The following is a 14,772-nucleotide window of genomic DNA, read 5'->3' on the forward strand; positions in this document are numbered from 1 at the left end:
TCTGTGGTACCAATTTTCTTTGTGCTGCCATAACTAAATACCATGGTCTCTAATTTATAATAAACACAAATTTATTGGCCACAGTACCGGAGGTTGGAAAGTTTGAGATGGAGGAGCTAGCATCTGGCAAGGTCCTTCTTGCTACCTTGAAACATGATAGAAGTGATCACATGGGCAGGAGAGAGCAAGAGGGAGCTTACCTTGTCCTTTTATAAGAAACACACTCTCATGATATAATGAACACACTCCCACCATGACAGCATTAACTCATTGAGGGTTGTGTCCTCGTGACCCATATTGCTCCCATTAGGCCCCACCTTTCAGTACCACCACGTTGGAGATTAAGTTTTCAACATAGGAACTTTGGGGAACACATTCGAACCATAGCAGTATTGTTGAGGTGGCTCTAAGTGTCACATACTGTATACAGTTTATCATTGTCTGCTGCTGTCTTCATTTTACCAGTTTGAGTTATATTTTTCCTCCCTTTATTTATTTTTATTTTTATTTTGAGATTGTGTCTTGCTCTGTTGTCCAAGCTGGAGTGCAATGGCACCATCTTGGCTCACTGCAACCTCTGCCTCTAGGATTCAAGTGATTCTTCTGCCTCAGCCTCCCGAGTAGCTGCAACCACAGGCGCGTGCCACCATGCCTGACTAATTTTTTTGTATTTTTAGTAGAGATGAGGTTTCACCATGTTGGCTAGGATGGTCTCAATCTCTTGACCTCGTGATCTGCCCACCATGACCTCCCAAAGTGCTGGGATTACAGGCGTGAGCCACTGTGCCTGGCCTTTCCTCCCTTTATGTCCCTTTACCCTCCGTTGATTATCATTGTATCAAATATTTCCTCTACATACATTGAGAACCACATTAGACAATGTTATAAGTATTGTTTCCCCATCACACATAATTTAGAAAACTTAAAAGGAGGAAGATTTATATTTACCCACAGCTTTGCTCATCATGTTTTTTATCCCCCGCTGGTATTTCAAGTTTCCTTCTTTTATCATTTTTTTTTTTTTTGAAATGGAGTCTCACCCTTGTTGCGTAGGCTGGAGTGCAGAGGCACAATCTTGGCTCACTGCAGCCTCCGCCTCCCAGGTTGAAGTGATTCTCCTAGTTCAGCTTCCTGAGTAGCTGGGATTACAGGCACATATCACCAATCCTGGCTAATTTTTTGTATTTTTAGTAGAGATGGGGTTTCACCTGTTGGCCAGGCTGGTCCTGAACTCCTGACCTCAGATGATCCATCCACCTCAGTCTCACAAAGCCAAGATTGTGCCTCTGCACTCCAGCCTATGCAACAAGAGTGAGACTCCATTTCAAAAAAAAAAAAAAAATGACAAAAGAAGGAAACTTGAAATACCAGCAGCGTTGCAGGCGTGAACCACTGCACCTGGCCTTTGGGTTGTTTTTAGATAACTCTCTTTAGCAATGCAAGGCCTGCTGATGACAAATTCTGTTAATTTTTGTATATCTGAGATTGTCTTAATTTCCCCTTTATTCCTGAAGAATAGATTCATTAGGTAAAGGGTTCTAGGTTGACAGTTTCTTTCAGCCCTGAAAAAACGATGTGCCACTTTCTTTGAGTCTCCATTCTTCTTGAGAAATCTGCTGTCATTCTAATTGCTTTTCCCCCATTGTTAAGGTATCAGTTCTTTCACCTTGATTTCAAGATTTGTCTTTAGTTTTTAGAACTTTGATCATGATGTGTCTTGGTGAGGATTTCTTTATGTTTATCCTCTGTGGGGTTTGTTCATATTTTTGAATATGTAGGTTTTTGTCTAGTGCTGCATTTGGGACCTTTTTTTTTTTTTTTTTTGAGACGGAGTTTCGCTCTTGTTACCCAGGCTGGAGTGCAATGGCGCGATCTCGGCTCACCGCAATCTCCGCCTCCTGGGTTCAGGCAATTCTCCTGCCTCAGCCTCCCAAGCAGCTGGGATTACAGGCACGCACCACAGTGCCCAGCTAATTTTTTTGTAATTTTAGTAGAGACGGGGTTTCACCATGTTGACCAAGATGGTCTCGATCTGTTGACCTCGTGATCCACCCGCCTCGGCCTCCCAAAGTGCTGGGATTACAGGCTTGAGCCACCGCGCCCCGCCTGGGACCTTTTTAGCCATTATTTCTTTGAGTATTTTTTAGCCTATCTTTTTTTAACTTCTTTTTCATGACCAACCTAGTCTAATATAGCTATCAGTTTTTCCCCTCTTCTTCTGGGACTCTGATGACATAAAATATTTGATCTTTTGTTATAATCCCACAGGTCCCTGGGGCTTTTTTTGTTTGTTGATTTGTTTGGTTGATTTTTGCCCTTTTGTTCAGATTGGAAAATTTCTATTATGCTTTTTCCAGTTCACTGATTCTTTCGTCTGCCCCTTCATTCTGCTGTTGAATCCATCAACTGAGTTTTTTTAAAAATTAGATTGCTATATTTTTCAGCTCTAAATTTTTTTTTTTTTTTTTGAGACGAGATCTGGCTCTGTTTCCAGGCCAGAGTGCAGTGGCGTAATCTCGGCTCACTGCAACCTCTTCCTCCTGAGTTCAAACAAATCTTCTGCTTCAGACTCCCAAGTAGCTGGGATGACAGGTGCACGCCACCATGTCCAGCTAATTGCTAATTTTTGTATTTTTAGTGGAGATAGGGTTTGATCATGTTGGCCAGGATGGTTTTGATCTCTTGACTTTGTGACCCTCCTGCTTTGGCCTCCCAAAGTGCTGGGATTACAGGCATGAGCTACCATGCCTGGCCTCAGCTCTAAAATTTGTATTTGTTTCTTCTTTACATATTCTATTTCCCTTCTGAGACTTTCCATTTTATTTGTTTTAAGTGTGTTTACTACTACACACTGAAGTATTTTTATAGTGAATACTTTAATTGGCATCTATCGTCTTTTTTTTTCTTTTAGTTTTTTCTGGTTCTTGGTGTGATGAGGAATTGAAATCTAGATATTATACCTATTTTATTATGAGACTCTGGATCTCATTTAAACTCTTTCTTGTAGCTGGCTTTCTCTCATGCTGCTCTAATGGGGGAAGATCAGTGCTGCTTTGTTTCTGATGAATTGGATTAGAAGTCTGGATTCCCCACTTGGCTGGCCTTCATTGACCCTTCAAAGATGGAGGTGCTCCTTGTTGGTACTGGGTGGGTGTAGGAGTTCTGGTTCTCTGGGCTTCCACTGCTACCTCACTGGCTGGTGGGGGGGTTATGAGTATCTCGCTGTTGCTCCCTACTTGGCTTTCACTAATACTGAGAAGGGAGTGGCCTCGTTATTGCTGGGCATTGGCAAGAGTCCTGTCTGTCCACTAGGACTCCTGTGACACCATCCCAGTGGGAAGGTGAAGAGATGCTTCATTATCACCATGTGCGCCTGGGTGTCCAGGTGGCCATGCGATTTCCACTGGTCCTGCAGCAGAGGAAGATGGGCTTTGTCAGTTGCCTAGCAGTGATAGGCACTCCTATACCCTAGATGGATGTTTTCTTTATGTTTCTCAGTGTTCTCAGAAGCTCCCACACTGATGAGGGGCATGGGCTTGAGTGTGTGTTCCTCCCTGGTAGGGGTAGAAGTCAGGGCTCCCTACTCAGCTTTGGCTGGCATAGGTGGAGTAGGACAACAGTTCTTTTCTGTGATGTTGGCTGCAGCGAGCGGTTTTCTAAAAAGTATCTGTCTTGCTAGGCTGCTCCTTGGTCATTTGTCTACAAAGACCAGGCTTTTGTTGGGGTTTATCTGAGCCTGTTGATGTCTTAGGTTGCTAGTTTCTTACGCTCCAAGTCTGAGAATGTGAAGGACACCTTTACCATGTTATTTCTTTACCATGTTATTCTGAAGCTTCCCAGCCAGTAGAAAAATTGCTAAAATATATTCACTCCCTCTTCCTGGAAGCAGAAGTCCTACTGCTTATTTTTTTTTAAAATATATCATTTGTTCTTAGATATTTTATACATGTATTACAGTCTTTGATAATTTCAATAGCTGAAGTTCTTTATGCTTCTCATATGTTGTTTCTTTCTTTGTACTTTTAAATCTTGATAGTTTTCATGTGAATTTGCTGTGTTTGTGTGTATGTGGGAGAGAGAGAGAGAGTCTTTGTGTGTGTGTGCACGTGTGTCAGAGAAGGTGAGAGTGAGAAAGAGAGAGAGAGAGAGAGAGAGAGAGAGAGAGAGAGCGAGCGAGCATTAAATTAGAATGCTTCATTCCTGAGAGAATTGGCATTCTCCTCTGACCTGAGGCAGGAAGTGCTAATGGGTTAGCTGGGTCCAGTTCCGCTAGCATCCATGTAGGGTTATTGGCCCCCCTGGGTCGTGGGGTGTCCCTTATGCTGTGCTGAGGTACAGGATCTGAGAAGTAAAGAGACAGGACACTGAAGAACTGGAGAAGAGCAGCTGGACTTGAGGGGCCACGCCACCTATGAGCGGAGGCAGGTGAGGCCCCAAACCCCCAGAAGCATCTGTATTTATTAGGTACAAGCAGGGGGAAGGGTCCTAAGTGAGGTCGTCATCTATAGGCTTAGTGCTAGGGCATACATAATCGCGTGAGTCACAGCGAGGGGGCCATCCCATTATGTCACCTGGGCAGAGTGGTGGGCCATGCACAGGAGGGGGCCATGCCATGCACAGTAGTAGAGGGTCGTGTGCAGAAAAGGGGTCCGCCCCCATTATGTCACCAAGGCAAGGGGGTGGACTGTGTGCAACAGGTGTCGTGCGCAACATTTTCTATCTGGGGGCTGGAGACTTCAAAGGGTTTCTAATAGAAAGATATTGTAAGCCAATGCAGAGGGAGCTGACAGACTTGTGCTCTTCTCTTAAGATATTTATGGCAGGATGATTTGTGCTAGCATAGAAGTGAGAAAAGACTGATAGGGTATACAGCCACTGTGACTGGTCTCACCAGAGGGGTTCTTCTCCCTTGGTTATTTGTGGGATCTCAGGTCTGCTTTCCACAGGAACTGGATGCAAGGTACTATAACTCCTTTATCAGGAGGAGAGGCTCTTGCTCCCAGCCTGCCATACAGCATATGCCCTTTCAGGCAAGACGCCACCGCTGGGTCTTTGGTTCTTGTCCTGGTCTGGCTGTTTTCCCATGTACTACTTCTGTTCTGTGACTGCTCTAGGCATTCCTCCTACTACAAACTACTATGTGATTATATAGAAGGATTCTATAAATCAGCACTAAATGTGTCAGTACAGCTCTGACTACAATACCTATATGATTATATAGAAAGATTATATGGAACTAAATATGATTTATATATATATATATATATATATATATATATATATATATAAGCTAGATATAGTAAGCAGTAAGTTATTATATGATTATATAGAAAGATTGTGGGACTAAGCATGATTATATATATATAAGCTAGATATAAGTAAGCAGTGAGTTATACTTCAGGCACTAATTGTGCCTGGGGTCTACACAGTTCTCCTTCCTCGGTGCCCATGAGGGGTATCACCCGCATATCCAGGTTCTTTCTCTAAATGTAGAAATTTCAGGTTCAAGCCCTCCACTTTTCGGTGGATCTAATGCTTGGTTGCCAGACCTTGGTGGTGGCATTTGTGTTAGTTGCCAGGATTCAGTACTGTCCCTGTGTTTGTCGTTAATTGATCCTTTCTCAGATTTCTGCTACATTAGCTTCTTTGGGGAAGGCCAAGGGTTGTGGGTGTGGAAACCTTAATTCTGATACTTAAAAAAAAAAAAAAATATATATATATATATATATATATATACACACACACACGTATATTTTATATATATGTATATGTCTGGGAACAAACATATATAAAATATATATAAAAAATATATATTTTTTCCCAGACATATACATATATATATGTATATGTCTGGGAACAAAGGCAAACATTTATTGTCATGAATCCAGGTTGCAATCTATAGCAGAAAAGTCTTCTGCTTTGTTGTATTTGCTGGTGTGTTGGTTTTTTAAGGTTCTTAGTAAATTCTAGTTTTATCTATTCTCTTCTTAGATGTTTCTGCTACTAATGTCACTGTTTTTCTGATGTTGGCTTAAGTGAAGAGACTGGGGAATAACTATGAGGCTCTGTTCTTAGTTTTCTTACTGATATGTTTCTTAATGTTCTTTTTAGGGCCGAAAAGACGGAAGTTTTGAGTGAAGATCTTCTTCAGGTAAGGTAGTCACTGATGCTGGCTCATAGACCCCAGAGATACTTTTCTGTTTAAAACTAAGCCATCCCCGATGCAGTTAAAACTGCTCCACCTGCTCCTTACACACTGTTTGGAGATAAGTTTTTTGTTTTTGTCTTTTACGACAGTGCTTGGCATGTTGAATACTGGTTTAGGTTAAGCTCTTTCAGGAGAGGTTTAAAGTCATTTCACCACACAGTTAGCCCAAGGATCCTGGAGTCTGTGATTGCTGCCCCTCCAATTCTCTGGCATTGAAGTTGTCTCTTCAGGAGTTCTTGCCTCTGTGGAAACATGAGTTGTGATTGTCCACACCTACAACCCCTCTTCCCCTGACCTTGCCCTCTCCCAGTGACACCACCCACTCTTCTCTCTGCAGGTGGAGAAGCGTCTGGAGCTGGTGAAACAGGTGTCGCACAGCACGCACAAGAAGCTCACCGCATGTCTGCAGGGCCAGCAAGGGGCAGAGGCTGACAAACGCTCCGTAAGTGCCCTCCTGTCCCTGGGGAGCTTACATCTTGCCTGCTAAGGACAAAGATCCTACTTGTATGACCCTCCTGGTCATAGCTGTTTATGTAGCTGCTTATGTGCCTGAGAATTAACTCAGCAGCCCTAGCTCCCAGATTCTGTGGAGTGACAACCCTCCCTACTGTTCCTATTCTTCAGCTCAGCCTGAAACATACCCTGCCCTCCCCAGGCAAAGTGAGGTCCCCTCCCTGTCCTCCCCAGACTGGACCAACTGGGAAGATGGCAGAGGTGAGTTTGGGATCTCACCTCCAGGGAAACTTTATCCTTGATGGATTTTCTGTCCCCTGATTCAGCTCATTCATCGACTGCATTTGCCTCAACAGTATGTTAAGATCTCATGGAAAAAAATTACATTGTGGTTTTAGAGGTTGCAAGTGACCTCTAAAGGCCCTTGAAAATTGTTTTCGCTATAATGAGACACAAGAAAGAGAGCCTGCTAAATAAAGCGACTCTACTGCCTATGTCTATAGCCTACATTAAAAGTAACAGGCATTGTATAACGTGATTCCCTTTAAACATCCCTCCATATGAACAGTCTCTGCAGGTTTACCTTCCTCTTGACCCTATCCCTCTCCACTCCACCAAAGATTAAACGATATTCTTAGACATTCCCTTGGATTTATGACAAGGGATACGCAATTTAGGTTTTTCTCCTCCTTCCTTGAGTTCATAATCTACATGATTGGGATCTTTTAGACTTTTTCTTTGACTTGCTGTTATTGCCAACTTCCATTTCCCCCGGTGTCCCTGATGCTCCTCAGCTTCTGTTCACCTCGTTTCTGTTAACTGTGACGTGATGGGCCACAATACTTCTTCCTGTGTCCTGCTGCAGTGCAAAAACCCGCTCTACTTGCCCTACCAGTCATTTCTTTTCTTTTTTTTCCCCAAGCCCTGGTTTCTTCTTTCTTAATATTCCCAGCAGGAATCGTTTGTATGTGTATAAATAAAACTTCACAACTCTGACAAATATCTATAGAAATAATTCTGCATGTACCAGGAATTCAGAAAGGGGAACCTGAACCATCTAAAGGGAGAGTTTGCAAAAAGACTTTGGGCATGAAACCCTTTTATCAAACCCACATCACATGGGGGCACCAGGAACGGTTTTGGATGGGGGTGCTGGAGCCAAGCCTGCCTTTGATCTGTCTCCTTTCTTTTGCTCCAAGAAGCACTATTTTTAAAATCACTGGGCCAAAGTACAGTGTGTTTTGGTATTGAACATCTGAATGCTACCACCAGAGGCTTGAATGCAGCCTTTGGTGTTGGTAGGTGGATTAGTACTAACATTATTTTTCTCGGATGAGATGAAGTTACCTGGATTGGTGGAGTTTTCATTGGATTGAGAGTCTTACATACTGTATCAGTAAGGAGACATTTGGGTCCCTGAGTGATCTGAAGTATAGGGTATTGATGGAAGATCGGAGCTATGGCATAGCCAGATCAAGAGATGACTGCCAATGAGAGATAGTTATTCACCCTTCCCAAGAGAAGGGGACAGGCTGTATCAGGGAGGCCACAGGGAAAACTCTAGGGTTGGTCAGGTGGTGGAGGAGGGGATTATGGGCCAGAGCCTTTGTTGTGGTGTCTGCAGAAGATTTAGGACTGATTAGTTATTAAGGACTATTTCTAGTTGTCTGGTACCTGACCTCCCAGTCAGGTGATTAGGGTAGATGAATAGGGGCCTGGGTTGTGAGAGCCCCTTAGAGGAGGCTGTTGAAGTGTGAGCTCTAGATTAGTTTGAATTTAAAAAGCATGTTTTGGGTGAGTTGTTTACTATTTCTAGGAATTGGCTAGCCTGGGAGGGGCAGTCCCTCTAGGGTCAGCAAGGGCTCAAGATATTGTCAGAGCATCTGAATATGGAAAGTACAACACATGGCTGATAACTACACTACTTAATAGAGACTTGAGAGAGGCTGAGAAGGTGAATATGTGTCCAAGAGAAATGGGTTTGCTATGACTGGCCATAATTCACTGGCTGGAACATACACTATCTGGCTTCTTTTACTAGAGAAGACATGCAATGTCTTCTCTGACCCTGGAGAGACTGCCAGGCTAGCCAATTTCTAGAAATAGTAAACAGCTTACCCGGAGCAGCATTATCAGGCTCTGAAGGCTGCAGTCACATGCATGCAGTGATAAACTCATGAACTAGGAGAAGTCTGCAGTGGAAGTAGATGCCCAGGCACGTACAGGTCAGTGATTTCACTGCATGGATTTCCAGTGCTTGATTTTGTCAATGATTTCTTGTGCTGATCCGTCTTTCCTTATCATCACAGGACTGAATAAATGGTCTGAAAGTCAAAGAGCTACATAAAATATGATACAATCAAAGAACTGGGGGAAAAAAATTCCAAACTCAATTTTGTTCAGTTTTTCTCTAAACACATTAAGAGATTTAATAGGAAACGTGATACTTATAAATCACCTCAAATACTGAAACGTGTATCCACTTCTTTGCGATGGTTAAGTAGGGACATATGTCAAGATCAGAGAAATGGGTGAAAAGGAAAAGAAATAAAATGAAAGGGATTAGGTAAAGGGAAGGTGGAATGGGAGGGAGGGAGTGAATGAAGCGACACTGTCTAGCGAAGTTGAATGTCGAGAGAGGGTCCAGAGATGGACAATCACAGGGGGCGTGTGGGTCGTAGAATCTCAGGATCAGGAGAGACTTCATGGGGATCCTTGCAGTATTCTGCTTTTTATTTGAGTACATATAAGTTGCTTGTTGTTATTTCTCTTTTAGCAAGCTAAGTAGCCCTTTAGCCATTTAGTCATGTGTTCCAGCTTCTAAACTTTTGTCATACCACTTTTAAAAGTTTTTCCCTGAAAGCTGTGACTGCTAGCCAGATATGGGTAGTCATAAAAATGGGATTTTGTTGCCATTTTCTCAATGACCAGAGAGAACATGATTGTCTCATGGGTACTGAGTAAACTGGATTCCTTCTGTGGGGTGAAGAATAGAAAGAATTTGAATTACCTTTCCATGTTGCCATCTTTAGTCCAGGTTTATAACTAGGTTTTCGAGACTTTTCATAGAATGAAGATGTTTGGTTTTTTGAAGTCCTTGCGTTTCTCATTACGAAGTCATGCCCAAAAAACAAAGTGCTACCATGTGAAAGTGTTTCTCTACCTTATTCAGCAAATATTTAGAAAGCACCAACTCTGCCATGAAAGGTGGTGTGTATGCCAAGTGCTGAGCCAGCTAAGCAGGATTTCTGTGCTCCAGAAGCTCGCCACCTAAGGGAAGCAGGCATCACAGTCACAGTGCATTGCATTTGCTGCACAGACCATGTCTTAGCACCGAGAAGAAGCGCTTGCTAGAAATTAAATAGTGGGAGGGTTTCCTTGAGGACGTGGACATTAAGGACAGGTAAAAAGTAGCTGCACCACAAGGGGTAAACATACTTCTCTGTCAGGGGCCAAGATGTGCCGGGTTCCCAGAGAAAGGAAAGAGGAGTTTGGCATTTTTTTGTTGTTGTTTTTCATTTGTTTTGTTTTTTTGAGACGAAATTTTGCTCTTGTTACCCAGGCTGGAGTGCAATGGCATAATCTTGGCTCACTGCAACCTCCATCTCCCGGGTTCAAGCTATTCTCCTGCCTCAACCTCCCAAGTGGCTGGGATCACAGGCATGTGTCACCACGCCCAACTGATTTTTGTATTTTTAGTAGAGACGGGATTTCACCATATTGGCCAGGCTGATCTCAAACTCCTGACCTCAGGTGATCCACCCGCCTCGGCCTCCCAAAGTGCTGGGATTACAGGCATGAGCCACTGCGCCTGGCCAAGTTTGGCATTTTGAGAAGCATAAAGATGGCCAGAGTGACCAGACTGTAGAGAGTGGGGAGGATGTGGCATGAGGTGGGACTGCAGGGGGATGGGATCATGCCTTGTAGGCTTTGGTGAGGGTTCGGACTTTATCCCTAAATGCAGAGGAAAGCCAGCATTTTAACAGGGAGAGAGATGACCAGATTTGTTGAAAATTGTATGAATAAAGGACTAATGGGTGGTGCTGTGGTAGGAGTGAGAGGCCGGTTACACAGAGATGGGAACAATATTAGTGAGATGCAATGAAGACAGTGACAATGGAGAAAAATCAGCATACATGGCAGATCCTGGAGGTGGAGTATCAGAATTTGGTAGCAGGAGAGGTATGGACATATGAAGAGGAGAGAAGGGTTTCATGGTCTCTACCTTGAGTGACAGTTGAATCCCTGGGAGTCACCGAGATCACCTCAGGAGAAAATGTAGGGTGAGAAGACAAATGACCGTTGAATCAGGAACCTCAGGAACCGCAGCATTTCACACTGTACCAGGAGAAGGACCCAGCAAAGAGGCAAAACAGTAGAAAATGGTATTCTCAATCCATGCATTTGCTCATCGAAATTCCAGACGCCATTCTTTATTCTTTCCTTTCGATACCCCCCGCGTGCAGGCTGTCAGTACACCCTGCTAACTTCCTCCAAAGAATTTCCACTTGGCTTCAACATTTACCACCCTAGTCTAAGCAGCTGTTAGCTCTTCCCGAACACAGTGGCTTCTATCACGTCTTCCACCCCAATCCCTCCCCTCCTCCTCCATATTCCCTTCTCTGCCACCTCGGGAGCCAGTGTTTAAATTGGAAATCCAGTAACGTCACTCTCCTGCCTAATCCTGCTCCAGGATTCCCATTGTAGAATAAAGTCTGAACTCCTGGCTGGGTGCGGTGGCTCACGGCTGTAATCCTAGCACTTGGGGAGGCCAAGGCTGGCGGATTGCCTGAGTTCAGGAGTTCAAGACGAGCCTGGGCAACATGGTGAAACCCTGTCTCTACCAAAATACAGAAAAATTATCCAGGCCTGGTGGCATGTGCCTGTAGTCCCAGCTTCTCAGGAGGCTAAGGCAGGAGAATTGCTTGAACCCAGGAGGTGCAGGTTGCGGTGATTCGAGATTTTACCACTGCCTTCCAGCCTGGGCAACAGAGTGAGACTCCGTTTCAAAAAAAAAAAAATCTTAACTCCTTACCTTGGCCCTTGGACGCTACGATGTGTCTTCCACCTGCATCTCTGAGCTTGGCTCTGGGCTTCCTTCCCCTCTTCTCAGGAGCAGGGTGTTTCCAGCACTGTAATTCCAAACTGTGTTTTCCATTCTGCATTTTGCAGAACAGTTGCTTGGCCATCCCCTCTCCATCCTCCCTCCAAAAGTCCCATCAACTCCATGTTCCTCCAGTGGCCGGTCTTGTCCTGTTGATCTTGACTGTCATTTGTTTGGTCACCTATGGACATAGTTTTCTGCTCCACTCACTGACAGTATCACCTGATTAGTTTTTTTCCATATTTGGAAAAACTCTACTCACCTATTGGTAGATGTTATTTCTTTAAAGGATGTCAACTCCTGGACCATCACAATCCCCCTTTGCTAGAGGCCAGTCCTCTCTTCAAATTTCAAAAAGATTCAGAAATGCTGAAATCTTGCCCTGATGGCAGGTCATGGGACTGTGAATGTTTATCACAAACCAAAATGGTCTTTTAATGTGAGCTATGATTGTACCATCTGACGTTCTAGATGAAGCATCTTCACTGACTTGTCCCTGGCATATTTTAGACACCTGCAAATTAAACCAGGTCTCTCAACCACGACACTATTGACATTTTGAGCCTAGTAATTCTTTGCGGGGGGAGACTGTTCTGTGCACTGCAGGATGTTTAGCAACATCTCTGGCATCTACCCATAAGATGCCAATAACACCTCCCATACTGTGCCAACCAGAAATGTCTCCAGGTGTTGCCAAATGATCGCTGGAGGACAGAAATCACCCCTGGTTGAGCTGCGCCTTCTCAGTGAGGCTGCAATTGGAATATTATGCCTGCTTCTGTGAAAACCATGCTCTGTTTCTCTTTGCTTACATGACTTCTTTGACCACATGTGTAGATGGATTTTTTTGCACGCACCAAACAATTCTCCAACTCTCTGAACACCAGCTGGGTGTCTTATCATTTATTCTGATGCTGTGTATCTGGAGTTAGTGTCAGATCCCACAGGTTAAGGGCTCAGTCCTACCACACTGCCCCTACTTAAGATGTCAATTGCAAATCCAGCCTTCTGGTATTTCTGATCAACCAGTTATAAATTAGGGGTCACAAAACCTCCTCTTCAGGTTTGATAATTTGCCAAAATGGCTTGAAGAACTCAGGGTAACACTTTAGTTGTATTTATCAGTTAGAATATTATAAATGCAAATGAACAACCAGATGAAAAAAGACGTAGGACAAGGTATGATGCTGTTTATTATTTATCTTCACCATTAGAAGTAAATTCTTTGACTGGGTGTGGTGGCCCACACCTGTAATCCCAGCACTTGGGGAGGCCAAAGCAGGAGGATTGCTTGAGCTCAGAAGTTCAAGACCAGCCTGGGAAGCATAGTGAGACACTATCTCTACAAAAAAATTGGAAATAAAATGAGCCAGGTGTGGGGGTGTATGCCTGTATTTCTAGCTACTCAGGAAGCTGAGATGGGAGGATTGAGTGAGCTCAGGAGCTTGAGGCTTCAGTGAGCTATGAGTGCAACACTGTACTCCAGCCTAGGTGATAGAGTAAGACCTTTTATTAAAAAAAAAAAAAAAAAAAGAAAAGAGAAAAAAAGTTCCGTGAGAGCAGTGTTTAGTTTTCTTTATCACTGGTGTGGTACCTACCCATCATAAATATTGGATTAGTAAGTGAATTAGAGTGGAAACTCTTTATGTATTTATGTAATAACACTAGGAGGCTCTGGGCTGGGTGTAGTTCAGTCACTTTCTATTTGAAGAACTACCTTTGTAGCCACATAGACTGGAAGTCCTGAGAAGGTGCTATTGGTTCTTATCTTGTTTTTGGTCTGTCTGTCTGTCTGTCTGTCTGTCTGTGTGTGCTGGCTGGTCTTAGCTCAGCAAGGAAAGAGCTCTTTGACACTTAGCACAGGGAATAGGTCATGCCAAACTCCTACCGCAGCTTGTCTCTCCCTCTCTGTAACATGAAATTTAGCATTTTAAAGTGTGCAGTGGTTTTAACAGTTAGTCTGCTTACTACCACTATCTAGTTCCAGAACATTTTCATCATCCCCAAAGGAAACCCCACAGTCATTAAGCAGTCCTTCCCGATTCTACTCACCCCTGCAGCCCTGCTACAACCACTAATCTACTTTCTGTCTCTATGGATTTGCTTATTCCGGATATTTCATTAAATAGAGTTCAGTATGTGTCCTTTTGTGTCTAGGTTATTTCACTTAGCATGATGTCTTCAAGATTCATCCATGCTGTAGCATGGAACATTCCTTTTTTCATGGCTACATAATGATCCATTTTATGGATATACCACATTTTATTTATCCATTTATCCACTGATGTACATTTGAGTTGTTACAACCTTTTGACCATTGTCAATAGTGTTGCTCTTCACATTTGTATGCCTCTTTTTTGAACATCTGTTTTTACTTTGGCTATATACCCTGGTGTGGAATTGCTGTGCCATGCAATAATTCTACTTAACTTATTGAGATACAAATACACTTTCACAGTGCTGTACCAGTTTAAACTTTCACTAGGAATGAATGAAGGTTCATGCTCACCAATCCTTATTTTTGTTTTTTTTTTGTCAAGTATTAATATTATTATAGGCATCTTAGTGTAAAGTGATATTTCGCTGTGGCCTTGATTGGAGTTTCCCTAATGACTAATGAGGTTGGTTAATCATCTTCTCATGTGCTCTTTGGAGTATGTCTTTATTTTGGTGCTTACTCTTTCTGGGTTGTAATTGCATGTGAACACTTTTCTCTCTCTTTCTTGACCATAGCTGCCTCATTTTTTTTTTTTAGAGATGGAGTTTCACTCTTGTTGCCCAGGCTGGAGTGCAGTGGTGCAACCTTGGCTCACTACAACCTCCACCTCCTGGGTTCAAGCCATTCTGCTGCCTCAGCCTCCTGAGTAGCTGGGATTACAGGCGTGTACCACCATACCCAGCTAATTTTTGCATTATTGGCAAAGACGGGGTTTCACTATGTTGGCCAGGCTGATCTCAAACTCCTGACCTCAGGTGATCTACCCACCTCAGCTTCCCCAAGTGCTGG

General features: G+C 43.4%; 1 protein-coding gene across 17 annotated transcripts in view; it reads left to right on the forward strand.

Annotated features, from left to right (window-relative positions):
• The window catches only part of ARHGAP44 (Rho GTPase activating protein 44), a 203,310-nt gene that overhangs the window by 105,468 nt on the left and 83,070 nt on the right, over nt 1–14,772 (forward strand). For all 17 annotated transcript variants that reach the window (XM_078373068.1, XM_002747896.6, XM_078373069.1 and 14 more), the window contains 2 exons: nt 6,112–6,151; nt 6,546–6,650. In XM_078373068.1, the coding sequence (XP_078229194.1) occupies nt 6,112–6,151; nt 6,546–6,650 (145 nt within the window). The remainder of the gene's footprint in view (nt 1–6,111; nt 6,152–6,545; nt 6,651–14,772) is intronic.

This window comes from Callithrix jacchus, chromosome 5, assembly GCF_049354715.1.
Source record: "Callithrix jacchus isolate 240 chromosome 5, calJac240_pri, whole genome shotgun sequence".
Classification (NCBI taxonomy): Eukaryota; Metazoa; Chordata; class Mammalia; order Primates; family Cebidae; genus Callithrix; species Callithrix jacchus.